The sequence below is a fragment of the Camponotus vicinus genome, unplaced genomic scaffold (assembly GCF_025532165.1).
Source record: "Camponotus vicinus isolate PSW18456_S1 unplaced genomic scaffold, iyCamVici1.0 SCAF_8, whole genome shotgun sequence".
Taxonomy (NCBI): Eukaryota; Metazoa; Arthropoda; class Insecta; order Hymenoptera; family Formicidae; genus Camponotus; species Camponotus vicinus.
In genome coordinates this window covers 8300248-8319566 of record NW_028141980.1, presented here as the reverse complement: position 1 = coordinate 8319566, position 19319 = coordinate 8300248, and the positions used below count along the sequence as shown (strand labels likewise).

The window sequence follows — 19319 nt, the reverse complement described above, 5'->3', positions numbered from 1 at the left end:
TTTTATTTGTTAATTAGTTGTTTCCACGAATTGTTTCAAATATCAATAAACTAATTTTAATATTGTATAATTAGCAATCTCTCAATAACATATAATTTTATTATCTTGCCATAAAGATAAATACTGTTGACCAGCTTTTTCGGATTCTGGAACGGTGTGCGATGTAGAGAGAGAGCTTGACGCACAGAATACAAGAAAACCATTAGCAGCCGCTATCTCGCCGTCGCAAGAAGTTAAATTAATTACCGAGACCTAAAAGAGGACACGGTGGGTTAAAGAGCGAGACGAAAAAGCGGAGGAGGAGAAGTCGGAACAAGAGAAACGGAGAAAAAGAGGAGCGTTGCATGCCATTAGACATTCCAGGGACCCCGATGACGCGCTTCGAATTAGGACGATACAAATAATAATAGGCTCTGACGAACGTCAAAGAAAAACCTCCTCTCGTAGAGGATGGGGAAGAGGCGAGGAAGAGGAAGAAGCGCCTGCAATTCCTCATCGCGAAATTCTTCAGGTTGGCCAAATCTTCGTAGCATCCGTACCGCGAAAAGTACGGCCGGTTTTTAGAAGAAGCGATTCGGGAATCCGACGCAAAGAAGTTTGACAGGATGACTGCCATTTTGAGCCTGATAATGATGATAATATGGTTGAAATGAAAACGTAAAGAATCTGCAACGATAACGTATCTAAAGTTGCTCAATTCCAAAAGTTCATTTTTCAAAGTTAAATTATCAGTTTCACTAAAATTGTCTGCTGTTCTTGTATATTATGTGTATATATATTTAAGTATGATAAATTTTTTATCTAATATATAAAGCGATTTTTCGTCACATCATTGTCTTCTGTCAACATCTTTGTCATGATTAGTAAAATATCACCGATAAAATGGCCGATCGCATTTAGTGTCAAGAGTTCCAGCTCGCCGACGTTGATCCCGATCGGTGATGAAGAAGATATCGCTATACGTGACCAGCTGATATCGCACATGTAAATTTTTGCGCACGAGTCTGTGGCGTGCAATCTTGATCTTTGCAGGAAGCGTACGATTCGATCGATTATTATAAATTCCAATTGCTTTCGCATACTCGTTGAATCACGTGAATTTAACCGCCGTTATCGAATCAATGATAATAAGAAATTTGATAACAGGCGCAGAGATGGGAATGGCATCTCACACGACAAATTGCTCGAACAATATTACTCGGAGATCTAGATAAGAGTTCAAAACAAAAATATTTTTTTAGAATCGGAAAATACGTGTTCCCAATATATTTATTCTCTTAAACAGTGAAAATGTTACTGATGAAAATAATGACACGAGATTTCATCAAAGATCAATGAGTATTTCATGCTTGCTTCTCCGTTTTTGCTTTATTGATTATGCAATAAGATTTCACTGAAAAATCAGTAATAATCGTATATATTTACAAGTAATTTTTGAAATTTTTTCTTTACTTTCAATTGCCATTATTTTTTAAAGAAGCCTTTACACATATCTGGAATAAAACATGTATAATTATTCAAGGATTCAAAATTATATACATATTATATTTTCTTAAAATGGGATAAACCTACAAAAAACGAATAAAAGTTTTGATTAAATTCACAGCTTTAACAAAATATATTGCTATAAATTTTTATCTCATATATAATATTATAATATAAGACACATAAATATTTCTAAATATTACTGATTGAAATATCATTATTACTAACTGATTTATTCAGTGAGATTTCATTGATTTGTAGTGCTACACTTTTAACTGAAATGTAACTTTTCCTCAACGATTTATCGGGAATAACAGAAGAGTAATATTCTTTTCGTGCAATTATTCCGCAATTGCAGATTTCTGATGTTGGTCGATATACATCAACAAGATATATATTTGTTGACACATATAAATCGCACGTATAACGATGATTCGACTATACGTTCGCTAATTGTATCCAACGACATCATAATTTCGATGCATAATTTTACGCCCCTGCCTCATAATTCGCTCACGGGACAGATTTATGTCGGATAATCTGCGTCGGCGATCGAAACGGTGCCAATTTAATGCCTCTACGATATACGAAGTGATCGATGGGAGCCCCCGCGTGCCCCTCGTACCCCGCGACTGATATCGAGGGGGCGCATAATCGAGATACAAACGCGCGATTCTGAAAAATCATAATCCAGGTAAAAATCTCCCTTAATCCTTCATCGAATCTCTGTTGAATTGCTGCGTAAAAATTTTGAGAGAATAATCGCGAAAACGAATTCTTCTCCGCGTAATTTTGACACCTTGTAGTATATATATACATCGCGAATGAACAAGGTCAATTATCGCGACGTGATATGAAAAAGAGATAATAATGTGCGCGTGCGACGTAAGGATGGAGAAAAAATCAAGAGAAAATACTCTATAGATTTAATACTTCCGCTCCGATACCCTCTATCACGATCGATACTCGGCGGATCTTTCGATAAAATTTATTATGGGAACGAAGATGATGGCCGCAAAACCGGTCCTAGCGCGATGAAGAAGAAGAAGAAGAAGATAGGAGCAGCGGGCAGAGAGGGAGGAGGGAGAGGAAAGGGAGATCAGGGGCTGCTGATACACAGTGTAAAGTATATGAAGTAAAGGTGCCGGTAAAAACGGCAGATTCGACACGTGCTTCGTACTCCCATTTGTATCTTCGATCGTGATTGGCACTTCGATCTTCTCGCGAAATTTATTATTGCTCCGGGAGCGCAGAACCGGTCGAGCGGAGTCGATGTGAGAAGATGACGGGAGATGAAAATGGAAACGATGGGGAAAAGATGAAGAAAGCTGTAAAAAGTTGCAAATTAGACGTGCGCTTCATATCGTTGAGCCTACAAGCGAGTCAATCTAGGGGTAATCTAATTGTACAAGGATAGAAATTTATTTAACAGCTATTCTAATATTTAAAGTATCAATTTATACAGTGGATAGAGTAAAAACGGAAATTTAATCTGGATTTTCGAAACGCATTCTAAAAAATAATTATATGCGATTTAAATGATATTGATATTAACGTACTATTTACTTCAATTATAATTCGAGTAGACATGATTTTATAGAAATGAATAAAAGAGACAATTGGAAAAAAAATTAATTATCTTTCCATCTTTATTACACAAGATTTCCTAGTTCGAATTTTCCTATAATAATTTGAATTATTATCGAATCGTTTTCTCGATGTTTGCCAATTAACACGTAAAAAATCAATTTCTCGAAAACGTGTAAGATGATGGAAATAAAAAAAAATGGTAGAAAACACGCGCCGCGTAGGAAAAAGGCGGTATAGAGGATAAAAAACGTGTATGTGAGGTAAGGGAAGTGGTCGGTTGCCGCCCCATTAATTAACTGCCCCTCTTCGCAGCCCTCCACTCCCGACCAAGGGCGCAGCCATTCACAGCTTGCTACACTGGATCACTCTCCCCCTTCTCCCCTCTTTCAATTTGTTTTGTTCTATCTCTAAAAGGCGTCGCCTTTTTTCCCCCTTCGCGGACAGTTTCTTGAATGTGCAACTAATTACGCACATAACGAGACGCGAAAGGGAATATAATTACAAATTAACGAGCATTGTGCAGCTTATCATATCAACATTGAATCATTTTAACATGTTATGATAAATATAGATGGAATTTATTTTCGTAAATTTATTTTCTCCTTTCCTTCCATCTCTTTCTATTTCAAAAATAAAAAAATGTAGTTATTTAATTAATTGTAATTTCGCATCGATAGTAAATTAATTATTAATGAAGAAGTTGGAGAAAAAGTTTAAGAAAAATAGTGATGATGCGAATTTTCTCATTAAGCGAAACCCGTCGAGGAATCTATAATTGGGACAACGTGCTTGAAGATACAAGTCGACATCGTAGACATAATGGTCTTGTAAATATACTTACATTCACCTGATAGATTATACACACAACATCGTGTTGAAAATATGAATTAAAGTGATTATAATAAAATTACTACAGCAATTGCATCAGAACCCATTAAACGGTCAAGAATAGAACAGGTTTGTCGGGAAAGTGCTATTTTGCAAAGCAAAGATTACATTCTATCTTTCGCGCCTTCGTGCATTAATATCTTAGAAGATTAGAAAACTAATACTACTTTGTGATTTCAAAATAGAAGAGAGTGCAAAATACATGATATAATTTGATATTTGTCATTGCTTACTTTGTATTTTAATATCAAATATCTTAATCACACAATTATATATATATATATTTTTTAAATTTTTTATATTCTCAATTTTCTCTAGTTCTTCGAGGAATCGATGTTACACTTATCGCTTCTTTCTCCCTCTTTGCGTTTTGCAGCGAAAAAAGATCGACTCGTTCATTAATTCGATACGAAGAATGCATCGCGAACGGGATAAATAAAAGACTGGGAAATATTTAATATCGTCATTTATAGTCATTATAAAAAAGTTAATTTAAAATGATATTTTTACACGATTTTGGGATTAAATTATTCTACAAACTCTAAATCTTTACTTTAACTCATTTATACATTATTTTTAAAAGTGCGCTTCGCGCACTGTCAACTTCCTGGATCTCGAAATGTATTAGATTAATTAATTATTTATTAATTTATTATTTTCGATGTAGCTAATCCGTCGAGTTTCTTCTTAAGGGGTTCCCGAGACATCGCGAGAGATCCCAGGAAAGGCGCATGCAGGGACGATTACACGGCCGTGGGAGCCATTGTTGTCGTCCTATGGAAATTAATTGAATGTATTTGAATAAGCGCGTTGTTCGCCGCTTGTTCCTACTTGCCCACCTACGCCGAACACGCGCGAGCCATAAACCGCGCTCGAGCTTTATACAGGATGCACCAAAGGGCGGATGACAAACCGGCGAGAGCGAGAGCGTGAAATTTGCTCGATTTAGAAACACGACAGGAGGAAAAGGAACAGATAATGCCGCTACACACGTGATAAATGGCAGAATCACCGAATTAAATACCGAATTAAATATTACACATGCGTGTAAAAGGAGTATCTAATATAAGGAGGAGTGGGGAGGACGAAATGGATATATTTCATACCGCGTTTTGCGAAATTTCGCAACTGCATTGATGAGGGGGAAGGGGGACCAGGAGAGCCACGTGAGAATGGCCTTCGATAAATGTACGACATCGTCGTAAACCGTCGGTGAAGGCGGGGGAGGGGAGAGAAGGGAAGCAATAAAACGCCCGCAAAGGAAATAAGTCGCGAGCAGCGGTCGCGATTAATTACCGGGAACCGCAAAGGCGTCATTAAATCCAGTTTGGACCGCGCGGCGGACTTTAAAATAAGAACATCGGCGAGATCGTGATTCGTGAAAACGCGCGAGAAAAACGCGCCTCGTCGATACAAAGATGTGGAGGGAGAGAGGGATGGTTTTTCTTCTCCTCGTTATCGAGAATCGATCCAGATCTTCATCGCGTCGGAATCCATTTAAGGGAGGCAACAGTCGTAGGACTGTCTAACCAGGGACAATACGATCACGAGCAAAGAGTCATATCTTTGTTTTAAAAATTCTTCATCGACTAGCAAGTTTGAGAATTTTTAATATAATATATAATCACAGATAAAGGCAGGTAGACTTTCATTATTAGATGTAGCAACCAAACAGCTGTAGAATAATTGCTATTTTAAATCATACAGATACGTTGCGCGTGCCTGTAGGGCTTCTGCACGCTCGCATATCCCTTTATCAATGCATAGGGACAGATATGAGGTTGTGCGACCGCTGGGAGAACGGCGTTTTCTTATACAATGCACAATGGCCGTGCTTCATACGCATATTACACAGGGTTATTTGTTTATTTATTAACTGCGCGCTCGTGTTTCTCGTGACGTTAACAAGGCTCATTCGATTAAGTTTCTTTGACTACTGGCGGTGCCACTCGGAGGCAAAGTGGTTCGTAAGCTAGCCTTTTCAAGGATCACGCAGATCTGCACTTGAAGATAGAGGCCATAACTTTACCTGCGTATGTATTTTTAGACAATTTTCAATTTTCGCTCGTCTTAGAATTAGCCTTTATGGCGTTAATTAATACTTTTGCGACTCTGTCTTTAGCTTATGTTTTTGTTGATTCTATATTTAATTGTAGAGATAAACAAGTCAGAAAAGAGAAAAAGAGAGAGAGAAAACTGCTTCATTATTTTGTTTTCTTTTTGTCAATTTCTCTCTCTTTTTTATCTAAATTTAATAAATTTTAAAATTAATTTAAAATATACCTTGAGACTCTCCCCATTATTACACCACGGATTACAGTGTTACAGAATGATAATTTTAGCCTTTTGTCGCGGGTGTTAAAGAAGGCAATAAGTTGATAAGTTATACGGGGTTGACGTGCGCGGCGAGTGGAGAAAAAAAAGGAGGAGAAGAAGCGGGAGAACCGGGGGTCCGGAGGAAGAGACCCAGGCGGTGATCCTTTCCCACGTCGGTCATCGCCGACCTCAAACTGGTCATCGGATCCTCGCTTGTAGCGAATGAAGGAAGTGGTCGGCAAGATCACTTTACAGCGCGGTCCACCCCGTATTTTCTTTCTCGCGCAGCAAATTTCTTTGACAACCGTAATCGATCAATCCCCCCCCTTTTTTTTTTAAGGACATAATAACAGTCTGTAGAGACGTGCGAAGACAATTTTCTAAATTTTTCCGAAACGCTCTTCTTCTAAAATGCAGAAAAGTGTGCACTAAAGATTTGTTGCGGTCGGATACATCGGACGCGAATACGATCGTTGGTGATTTTTACGATTCGCGGTTCGGCATGAACGCGATGAAGTCGTCTTCGTGGTCTGGTACCGCAGAAATTCTCTCGGTGTTACGCGCGGCTGGGCGACGTTCGACACGCGGAGCAAGTCCGCCATAAGGACGAGCAACGCCATGACGTTCTTTTGACCCGTTTGACCTCATGCACACTTCTCACGATGCATTATGGCGGCCGGCTTGGAGGCCCTCGGCCCTTCCTTCATCCTTTCCCCGTTGAAACCATCAGTGGACCAACCAGATTACGTCTCTCTCTCTTTCTCTCTCCTTTCGCTCGTTACTTTTCTCCTCTCCTTACTCTCCCCCCATTCTCTCTCTCTCTTTCCCTTTCTCTCTTTCTTTCTTTGACTGTTTTTTCTTCCATCGCTTTCTCTCCTCGTCTTTCTTGTTGTCGCCGCATTATCCCACACATAATCGAACGCTGCGCGTGAGAAAGAGAGAAAGAGAGACGCCAGTAAGACTTTCGTTCCTTTGATGCTGGTCTGCGGTTTCCAACTTAAGCATCGTTCACACTAAAATTTGCGTAGAATCATTCTGCGGAGATCGCTCCGTGCGAGACCAACGCTTTCATCATCCCTCAACTAAAGTGCGAAAGATTTGGTCAGCGATGCAGACATCAATAGTGCGATCTAATTTTATGAAGCTTTACTTTACGACGTGAAGACGATGATAAATTTATTCCTCCGTGTAATTTGTAATTACCAAGTTTATTCTATTTGATGAAGATACTATAATTCAATCGAGTTAATTTATAATAACGTGTAGCCTAGTTGGAATAAATCCATGTCCTCACAATCAGCGCGCGAAAAGATATCTCGAAGCGTAGGCGAGACCCGATGACACGTCCTGTTAACGGGTTCCGCCTTGAACGCTATACACGTTGTGACGGATGAATCTTGATGAGTTTCCATCAGAATGGAACGACGATAATAATGATGATGATGATAATAATAATGATGATGATAGCCGAGTGCAATGGAAACACCGGAATACCGCTGCTGCAGCAGTCAAAGTCATTTTCTCTAAAAAGGACGCGGATTTACGGTGGACACAAGTCTATATAACTGGTTCTGTACATATATATATGCGATGTAAAACTGTTCTCGCGTCTCGGAACGTCGAGCGAGCCGCTTTAATTAGGACTCGTCGACTTTGAGAGGCGATTTACATTTTTAACGTCGAAACAATAATAAGATAGATGAAGAAATAAGGCAATAGCCTATTTGTGAAAGAGAATTAACAACTGATTAAAAATATCCTGAAAAAGGAGAAGAAGGATCCAAGCTCCTCGAAGCGTTCCGGACTTGCTATATAAGACGAAGAAAGGAATCGAGAGAGAGGAGGGAGAGCGATTTGTCGCTGTAAAGGCATGAACGATCGCATCGGGGTTAACGGAGGTAACCCTCGACGTTCAGGACGCGCGGGAAACAAATGCTCGTGGATTTACGAGGTTATGCCCGCGAGAGGATAACGGCGCACGCGAGAGGCTGAGCGGCCTCTTCGAGAGGCAGCGCGCTAATCCTGCGCTCGCATTAGTAAAACCTGCCAGCCGGCGATAAGTAACATCGGAGAGGGAGAGAATATCGCGCGTACCGCGGTTGCGAAACTTTGAGCGCGTTTATATTTTATCGAACGCCAACATTTTACGCGCGAGCGATTTAATCGGGTGAAATTTAACCTCTGCTCGGGAGAGAAAAAGAAAGAGACAAATTAGCTTGGTAAGATTTCTTTAATACAGTAAAAAAAAATTGCACATGTAATACACATACGTACAACTAAAAAAAATTATGTACGTCATCGACATCAGAGTCCCAAAAAAAAATATAATGCGATGAAGCGCAGCTGCGTAAATCGTCGCTATTGTCCGCCAGCAAATAGACTGCGGACGCCTATTTCGTTGGCCGATAAATAAATTCTCGGGTCGCGCGCGCGATCGTTTATAGCGAAAGCACGTTTGTATATTTTTGCGGGGGCCGCGGGATATCATTGTATGCGTGTGTGCGTTTGTGCGTGTGTGAATTAACCGGTATCACACGGCATGATGAATGCTCAATTTTTTTCAGTCATTTCTTCGTCGCTGTAGCACAAGTGAATTATTATCGGACTCGCGCGTGGGTCGATCTCTCGCGCGAGAACTCTGTAATCAGCGCTTTTTCTTTTCTCTCTTTTCTTCTTTTTTTTAATCGATACGATCGCGGGATAATGTCGTACGCGCTATGCGAATACGAGAGAGTAAAGCCCAGCCGTTTATCGCTTTTCACAACAACGGTCGATTATCGCGTTAACCGATTATTACGATGCAGTGGCTCTCAAATAATAGAATAAAAATTCTTCACGCGCGTAAATTTATGGTCAACTATATACGATGTGTTTTCATACTCCGAGTAAATCTGTTTTGTTCTCCACACGATGCATTTTAGAATTTTTCTAAAGCCACTTGCTTTATCGTGTTCCTAAAATATTATAATTTAAATCTCGCACAACAGATTTTTCTTGATGGATCAATTTGGATTTATAGCAAAATAATTTTCTTTTGGATATCGCGAATTAAAACTTTATGATGGATTTTAATTATATATATGTGACATAAACAATTAGAAAAAGAAGTAAAATATTTTCAAAATAAAAATTGTGATATTTTTGAACAATAAGTACATAAAGTATTTGTTTTGATTATCGCATAAGATTTAGACAACTTTTTAAAAATATAAGTCATGAGTACAATCAATTGATATATATAAATATGATAAAGAAGATAATCCATTTGTCCATGTATTAGTTTTCTACGATATCTGTCAGTTGTATCGTTCGCAGTTTCTAAGAAAGCTGAAATCGCAGCGCGGAAGATTTCCTTTCGCGATGCAAGAGAATAGATGAACGCCATAACCGCGATAGTGAACAGATAACGCGATTTCGATCACGGCGTTATAAGAGCGTATCACCAAGAGAGTGCCGTCACGCGCGTCTATTATCGGATTACACGGCTCGTCATCCCGTCGTCATCAGACACCGGCCGCAAGTCAGTGCGCGAGCGATTCGAAACGCCATATTTCCGTATGAGCTTGCTATACCTTTCGCAATGCACTCGCGAATTTAAGGATTCAGTGCCATAAATATTGTAACAATATTCGTTCTCTTATCGCGCGTTTCAGTTTCCTGGTGAAATGACAATACGAAGCAAATCGTGTCAAAGATTAACTTATCTCTAATATCAGTTGATGAGTCTTGTATCGCCTCTGCGATTTATGCAAAGTAAAAAGGATAAACGAATTCCCGAAGCATTTCGGTGAAAGGAGAAATCGAAGAGAGAGGGAAAACCGAGTTTCGTGTGAAATATATACATGTACAAATATATAGATCGGACGAGAAGAAGGACGGGGCGAGAAGAGGGACGAGAAGCGCGGACTATTAGGTTTATTTGCCGTAATTGGGGGAGCTTTAACGCGCTAAACCAAACACCGGTTATGGCCGCCATAAAACTACCCACAATCACTTAGAGTCGGCGCGCGGTATACGCGCTTTTTCTCCCTATTTATTCCGACCGACGGCTGCTAGTCGTGCTGGTCACGAGGATGAGCAGCTGGACGACGCAGCCGGACTGAAGGACGAGTCTCTCGGTGATTTGTTTCTTCGGACGCACATTTTTAGCGCAATTTTCAAGCTTATTCTTTTGTCTGTTGCTTCCAGATGGATTCAAGATTTTTCAGATATTTTATCAATTTATGTACCTTCTTCCCAGATTTTACGCACTGCCATATAACTTTCAGCCTCGATTTTCGCTCTTTCCGGGGTGAAGGTTCAGTAAAATCATCAGCGACCATATTTAGCGATAGATGTATGAAATATTGTAGGATATTTAATTATACGCGGTACGTGTAATACTTTGGAAGAGATTATGGTAATGATATTTGTTATTCTCATTAAGTATTATCATAAATTCATCGTTAAATTGTAGATGTTATAAAAATTAATTTAGTGGAGGTGTAATTGTTGTTGCGTCAAGAAAATCTCTGACTGCAGGCGATAATTAATCACTTTGTTAAGCTTTGCGAAAGCAAACATCTTATTTGATTTATGCTTCATGAAAGTTTTAACACACGATCGTCTAGTCGTTATCTTTGAATGAATAAAAATTATCGAGAGTCTAACGCATTTTTCAATGTTTTCAAAGAGAGATTTTTGCTTGCGTCCGGATTATTTCTTGTGATTGCTACTTCCGTTTCGAGATCTATGGATGCGATGTGTAATAAGAAAGCTCGCGAGTTACCGACGGATCGCGGTTCTATTCGAGAGACATCGATGCCTGCGCAAGACATATCGCTTCGCTAAATCCTTTCACAGACACAAGTCGGATAAATATATTTGTGTCATAAATATATTATATATATAAATTTTTTGTTTGTCATTAAAAAATAAAAAAAAATATATTTTTTATGTTAAATAATTGATGTTGCAAGAAAATGTCGAATATGATATTGTCAGACTTTAAAAATTTTCTCTTTTGCGAGGAGAAATAAGAACGGCTTTCTAAATTTATCTAAATATATCGTGTATTATTTTAATGCATTTGATTGTTATAAAACCGTCTTGTAAATTGTGAATTTGTTAATAATTTAAAAGCTGCATTTATGACATTTATTTCCTCTATTTTAATTTTATTATCAATGACTTACATACAGCTAGTGTCTAAAGATTGATAATTAAATTGCGAGAGTTAAAATGGCATACGAATAATAGATAATTCATAATTGATGAAATAGAATTTTTGGAACTTCTTGTAAGGAAATAAATTAGGGATCAATTCGTTAAAACCAATAGTTTTTAGATGCGATCTTTAAATAGTCGAGAATCGGTTTTGCCAATTGACTGTTCGAAAATTGATTGTCGGCTTTTCAGAAAAGGAAAAGCTCATACATAAAATATTAGTCCTAATACAACCTGCGATGTACCTCTCAAAAACACAACGTGTATCATCCAACAGTGAGAAAGAAAGAAACAAAGACTAGCAAGAGAGGCTTGTGGTAATATTTGAACGAGTGAAAATGCTGCGTTTGGGGTGATAGATTTGATGCCGGTCCAACCTTCGTCTTACAGTGTAGCCGATAAAAAGGCGGCCCTTTATGCGAAATCCGAGTAAATACGAGGCCAGGAAAGAGTCTACTCTTCGAATTTTCACCTCGGTCGTAAATTTACACAGTGCGACAACCAGCACGAAGCACAACGATATCTAAAAGGCTTTTGTGTGAACAAAAGATCTCGCAATTTTTCTTTAATTTTATCACGGAAAATCGATTACAAATATTATTAAGCATTTGTATAGCAATGTCCACATATATATCTTCGAACCCATATTTATGGAATCTTTTATTATTTCTTTTTCTTTGCCGTCTATTGATTTTGTGATACAACGAGACGTGTCAAATATATCGACCGCATGAAATCGTCATATAAATAGCTCGAAAAAAAACCTTCAATTTCTTACAAGTCGATACAATTATTTGATGTCAAACTATATCATATCAAATACACAGAAAATATTATTATTTTATCTATCTATAAAATCATTTTATTTTATTTTATTGTAACAAATATTAAAAATTGAAAAAGTCAAAAATTTATTTTGGCCTTTCAGCATTTCTCGAAAACGTTAAATTAATTTTGACATGTGTAAGTATATAATTTGTGTATGTAACAAGATGTAAAATGTTCTAGAAGAATATCAAACGGCCGTTTCGACGCGAAAAATATTCGATCGCGTTTGCGATAAAATCGCTTTGATTAAAGAAATATCGCCACTTGTCGCATTCCTCCATCGTGATTTCTTATTTGCTGACAATTCGTGATTAAATGGGACACTTGGATATTTTCCAAGACAAGCTTTTAAGAATTCAGGGGTTTTGTTCGCTTAAGCACCACTGGTCCGCGGCGCCTGGACCACCTTTTGTGCGACGCGGCGATGTCGACTTACAAATTGGAATACAACGGGTCCGGAGTTAGGAGAATCGTTTCACGCTTCGCGGAGGCGCCAAGTGGAAGGCAAACATCGATAAAAAATGCATGAATAAAACGCACTAATGGAGCCACAGTGGTCCATGGAAATAAACCTCGAATGGTCTTTTGTTTCCTAAAGGTGACGACGGATCCGCGATCGAACTTTTCTCCTGTCGATTTGTAGATATCCACAGTATCGCAAATCATTTTTAAATTTCAAGCGTAAACGACGTTGAACAAATTTTCATAAAAAAGATTATTCCAACAGGATCATCAATTTATTATTGAAAAGCAGTAATAGACATTAGATATTTAGAATTAATAGATAATGAATAATTGACAGACATAATTAATAGATTATTAGATGTTTAGAATTATTTGATTATCATACACATTAATCTATTCAATTTCTTTATTGATTTTTGAAGAAGTTAGAGGAAATAACTGACTATTAAAGAAAATGTCGAGAATATATACTTTTGCCTTTCGAGATCGATAGCGAGTGAAAAATCATGCTTAAAGTAACGTCTTATAAATCATCGATCTTGTCTTGCAAGTAAAACGAGTATGATCGAGTACGCTTATCACGCGGCTAGCATTTCGCGTGAATCACCTGCCGACGTTTTAACGATGTGCAGTAGCCAGTTTGTCATACAGCCCGGAGTATGGTGACAAGGATTAAAGTAATAACGCATGTTCGCGCGCTTGTTCATGGAGGAGACGCACACTCGATCGATATATCGGAAATTGCCATCATCGAGGCATTTCGCATAAACGCATTTACGATTATGTATACCGCTATACGCAGACAATTTTTATAAGCATCTGCATATATATTAGATCAGGATGTGGAAGATAAAGACCAGCAAAAAGTCGATTTTTCTTTACTTTCGTAAAAAAAATTATATAAACTTTCGAAAGTATTTGAACAAAGAATTCTGCTTGCGACATTTAAAAAATAGCTAAATTTACGAATATTTTTATTATTCTTTATACGCGGAAAAGTTCTTACTTTGACACATTGTTTATCTCACATAAGATGTTGATTTTCAAAATTATAGAAGTTCAATAAACATAGAAATTTCTTGAATTATTTATTTCTTGAATGTTGATGACATGAAGATTTTAAGATTTAATAAGATTTAAAATACTAGTATCGACGAAATTTGTATAGATATTGCTAGAAAAATCAACGTCATTAGAATTATGATAAATGTGATGAGAATTCTTGTGGATCGCTTTCATGATCATTATTAACTTTTATTTTTCAGTAGAAAATAATAGAATAAAAGCAATTTTAATTCTTCCCAATTCTTGCAATAATGATTTCTTTCAATTACATGAGCTCTACGTAATCTTCAATGCGCGCGTGTTACAGCCGTTTATCGGTATAAATCATTGTATATCACGTCGTAATACTGTTGTAATATATTGCGTATCGTTTATATGGATAATGATATGCAGAAAATATCGCTACATTGGATAAGATAGAGAGTAATGGGATAGGAAAAAGGAGAAGAAAATTCCTGTATATTAGAGACTAATTTTTCTAAAAAAACGAGGCTATATATATCTTTGACAGGGAGAAATTACTGGCTCATTTCCTCGAAATTTCTGATCATCCTTCACCACCTTTTGTACGCAGGCAAATCAACGAGAAAGCAGAGGAAGATGAGACCCGATGGCGTCCCGATAACGTCGCGTCCGATTGTCACTTTAATTAATATGAGACGGAACGCGATCGACCGATCGATCGGCTGGTGTAATATCCCTCGTAAACGCCGTGTCGTTTCGCAGGATGATTCACCGGCGCGACGGGCACCTCAAGGACGGCCGTCTTTATCGCAACTTGACGCAGTTTTATCATCGGCGTGACATTATATAGCTGCCACACTTTTAAAGTACGACTCTGCTACCGGAGAGTACGTAAAGTCACGTGCGGAATCGAATTGTTGTTTGTACAAGAGAGAGCGTAATCCGAAACGATAGTACACAGGTTGCGTTCAAGATTGTTAATATTGTTGATATCAATTTTCTTTACCCTAGTTAGATTTGACTGAAATCTTGATTATAGTTAAAGATTATTTAACTTTATTTGCGGTTGCGATAAAGATTAAAGTAAATACATCATGCTTTATCCGTCACATATCAGATAATTAACGAAAGACGCAAGTAGGTGAAGATGATAAGCAACGTTTTAATACAAGATTAAAGATTATATATATACTCGATTTTATTTACAGACTTATTCAATAATTCATCCAATTAAATCACACGTGATAAAAATCACTGCGGATTTAAAATAATAGCGACGAATAGAATTTCTGCATTTTTTTTATATATGCGAAAGGAACAACTGACGCATAATTTACGAGTGTAAATAAACGTGCAATTTTTCCTGAATTTTAATTCTTTTTGAAGGAGGACGGCTTCTTCGTCTACTCGCGCCTTTGCTCGCAAACCTAAGGGAAAAATCGCGCGCGCGAATTCACCTGTGTCATGAGACGATCCGCGCCGGTGCCCTCCTCGTCCTTAAAGACAATGTCCGAGTTGTAGTTGGGCACGAGATCTCGGAATCTGGAATCGTCCCTAGATATCCGTCCCTCGCCGAGGCCGCTCGCCGGCAGGGTGTTCTCGCTGACGTTTGGCACATGCTGCTTAAAGACCAGGGGTGTGAGCTTCCTCACGACCGGCCGTCGGCCACCGCCCCTACCAGGCCCGCACGCCAGCGCGCCGTTCTCGAACAAGGGCAGCCAGAGGCCGAGGATCAGCAGGATTACCTGGAGGAGCGAGACGCACGTACGTCTCCCGATGGCGCAGTGGTGGCTCGCCTGGAGGCCGCGGCGACGATGACGATGGTGCACCATAATCGCGTGCCTCTGCCTCGAGGTCGACCTTGCGCGGTCACTACTCTCGTCGTCTGCAGAACGGCTGGCAGAACGACGACGACGACGACGGCAACGATGTAGGTGACGTTCTGCAACCGATTCTTCCTCTCCGCCTCTCGCCACTGACCTCACTCACGCTTAACCATAACCAGGGCATCACACACCCCTCCCGAGTGCACGCACTCTTTTACCACCGATGCGATCCCCGGTAGTCGCGTCGATAATCACAATGCGCGCGACCGGGAGAACCCCCGAAACGGGACGCGAGCGATCCGGTGAGAATCGGCGCGAGGTTACGATTCGGAGGGAAAGGTCTCGCCCTACCTGTCACAGCGCGGACATCCTACCGGATATCATCGAGTCGCGATGGTACCGAGTCGGAAAATCTCTCCACGTCCCAGAGACATCCCGAGAATGATTTTACATCGGATTCGCGCTCGATCGACCGACGCTCTCCAACGATCGACACCGCGAGAGCCCTTTAAATTCTCGTCGGCACGCGCCAACACTTCCGTCTTTCCTCGCTCGGAAACCCCCTGCGATCGGTCGTCGTCCGAGAGGACGTATGTGCGACTCGACTCACTTGACTGAACTCGGACGAAACGCCGTCCGGAAGCTGGCGCACGTTTTCCGGACGAGCCACCGTGGTGGGAAATATAGGATGGGTTTTGGTGGGTTACTCCTGCGTTGTTTCTGCGACCTGGCCAGGTCCAGAGTACCCCTCTTCCTGCCCCCACCCCGCGGCAAACGGCCGGCCAGACCGCCGCCGCTGGCTGCTGTTAGCCGCTGGCCCCCGTGGGGCTCTCGTGGCCTCCAAAGGTGGTGGTGGATGATCTCGTCCCCTCTACCTAGGGCCTCCTGGTACGCGTGACTGACGTCACCAGGCCCGCCGTACCTCGATTGGCCGGGGCGGGGCGTTCACCAGGTAAACGAAGACAGGTGCACGTGACAGGAGGGATAAAGAGAAGGAGAAAGAAGAGATAGGGAGTGCGAGAGAAAGGGAAAGACGGAAAAAGGAGAAGAAAGAGACTCGGAGAATGATCTTCTAGCTTTCTCCCTCATAGATGCGATCGGTCTCTCGTTCTCTTCCCTACTCGTCTCCTCGACTCCTCTGTCTCTCCGCTTTCTCGCGAACCATTTCTTCGTTGTTGTCCGTTCGTTCGTCTCTCCTCCTTGGACTATTTTTCTTCTTTCGACGTTTCTTGTCTGCCCCACTATCGGCACGATCGGGCTGCGCTTCTTCTTCGTCGTATACCGTCTCACCTTGTTACTTCGTTCCTCTCTTTATCGGCGTACGTCCTTGTCTCTTCTTCTTCCTCTCGTTCAGCTCGATTCGGGTCTCTTTTAGCGCGTAAGATTATCTTACTTGTGTAAGCCTCCCCCCTCCCCTCCCCCTCCTCTTCCTCTTCCCATACGAGATCTCCTTGCGAAGATTCTCCGTGATTTTCTACCTCCCCGAGGCACGTGTCGACACCCTCGCGACGAAAGTAACGCGCTAGGTGTGCGAGGATGACCTTGAGGGATACTCCGTGCGCCGGAGGCACTCTTCGTCCTTTTCTTCTTCCTCTCTTCGCTCTCTGTTTTCTTTTTATCATAAGTACTAGTCCTTTTCTTCGGTATATAATTTTGAAATTTTCGCACCTTGGGAGATTTTCACGCGAGAAGACGTCAAATCCGGCATTTAAAAATGGCGTAATTTTTGCCGGCTGTAGTATCGCGCGCAACATGGAGACAATTTGTGCAAATTATGGCAATTAGCGTCCAACAATTGGAACTTGTCGCTCTCCTGTGTTTTCGACAGGTGCAAGTGGACGCGAGATTATTCATTATCAAACACTCGAAGAAGAATCTACGAGCGAATCGTTCCGCGCGCGCGCGCGCTATCATCGATCGCTTGCATCGAGACGCGATTAATATTTTTATCGTGCCATCGGGAACTAATTAGGCGAATTAAGCACCGTTGATCGTATCATTAAGCGACGGATTATACGACGCGGATAAAATGTATCGAGGCCGAGCGCGGCCATATGTCGACTGATATGAAAGTCTAAGCCTCCTGCTAAGGGGATAAGCAGAGAAAGGGGAATACGGCAAAGAGAGCTCGGTTTACTGATAATAAACATCTTTCCCGAACACACACGCGTCTGATCATTGGCCCGTCCGAATTTACACAACGTCGCGCCGAAACGTGCCCGCGGCTTTCCGACGATGGCTACACAAACGCGTGGTACGACTGGAAAAAAAAGTAGCTCGATCCCTATGTCTCTCGGGAAATCATTCGTCATCGCTTATATAAATACCTTGTTTGTTAGATTCTAGCCGAGCTGAAATTTTTCTCCTACTTTTCATCCTAACATCCACCTTGATACTTTAAGCAGTCGCTGTCTTTTGAAGTGATTTAATTTACAGTTTTTCTTTTAAAAATTTCTAAGTGAAAAATTTTTAAGATACCTGAAAGAAGATTCCTGTAGAAAAATTAAACTTATCGAAATTCTCTAAAATCTGAGAAAATTGGAGATGAAAATACAAGTAAAATTTTAACTCGAGTAAGTCATAGAAGAGAAGAAATGGAACAGGGATATAATACATGTTTCGTCAAATATCAAAAACTGCAATTTGTAGAATTACTATTATATACTTTATTATATTGTTGTTTATATTAAAGAAAAATTAATAAACATGTTTATTAAATTTACATTTATTTCTTTAGCATGCAAAATTATTATTTGTTCATTCGGGGAATTGCAACTCAGATATTTTAATGAAACGTAATATCAATAAAGCAAACGCAACGTAATCATTCACAAGCGATTGTATCAATTAAATTTTAATAAATATTTGAAACATATCTCTCAATTATCATATTTAATATTGAAAAAATTAATAAATCACAATTACATACACGGTAATGTAGAATCTTACCAAGTAAAAACCAGAATTTGTTGTTCGAGGAAAGTGTACAATTTTAAAACTCCTATAGATAAGATAAAAAATGTTTTTGACAGGTGCAAAAAAGCATCTCTGCAGCAGAGATAAATCCGCAATATTCATAAAAAAATCATTCCGTTGTTCTGTAAAATAGAATCCAAATTTCTCTACAAATTTCAAAATGTCGTCAAGATTGATTTTCTGAGATTGACTTCCCCTCACCCCCAAAATACAGAATAATTCACCGCGCGAAGAAAGGGGGAGAAATACGGCCCGATGGAAATATAAAATGTCGCTCGTTAACGCGGGGCCCGATGCCAGAAATCGCTGAAACTTGCCGGCAATAAAAGGTAACGAGTATTCGCGGGCTGTAAACATCCGCGCGGAACGCTACTCCGGAACATTTCATAATCCTGTTACGAGGCACTTTGACTCTCGCGGCGGCGAGAGAGAGCGCGGATCGAAAATAAAATTCCGCTATATATATCAAGAGAGGTGCGAGTAACGGCGCGGCGTTGCCTCGTACGAGGGAGATCGTTGCATCTCTCGTGAGAAAATATATAAGTGGACGAAGAGAGAATTGTCGGTGGTCCTCTCCCGCGTGATTAAGATTCCTCTCTGTCGCGCTGGACCGTGATATTTGACTCCGGTCGATAAAAAAATACCACGGCTATCGATCCGTTTTATTGCGTCTATTCATCAAATCTCCAAACTACGATAAGAATCGCAGCT

General features: G+C 40.0%; 2 protein-coding genes across 2 annotated transcripts in view; one reads left to right on the top strand and one right to left on the bottom strand.

Annotated features, from left to right (window-relative positions):
* Hh (hedgehog signaling protein) overlaps positions 1-17008 on the bottom strand; it is a 38487-nt gene extending 21479 nt beyond the window's left edge. The window contains exon 1 of the mRNA XM_083106872.1: positions 15264-17008. Within this exon, the coding sequence (XP_082962998.1) occupies positions 15264-15638 (375 nt within the window). The 5' untranslated portion in view covers positions 15639-17008. The remainder of the gene's footprint in view (positions 1-15263) is intronic.
* Positions 1-19319, top strand: part of Bigmax (helix-loop-helix-leucine zipper transcription factor bigmax) — a 63121-nt gene that overhangs the window by 41132 nt on the left and 2670 nt on the right. The window lies entirely within an intron of this gene.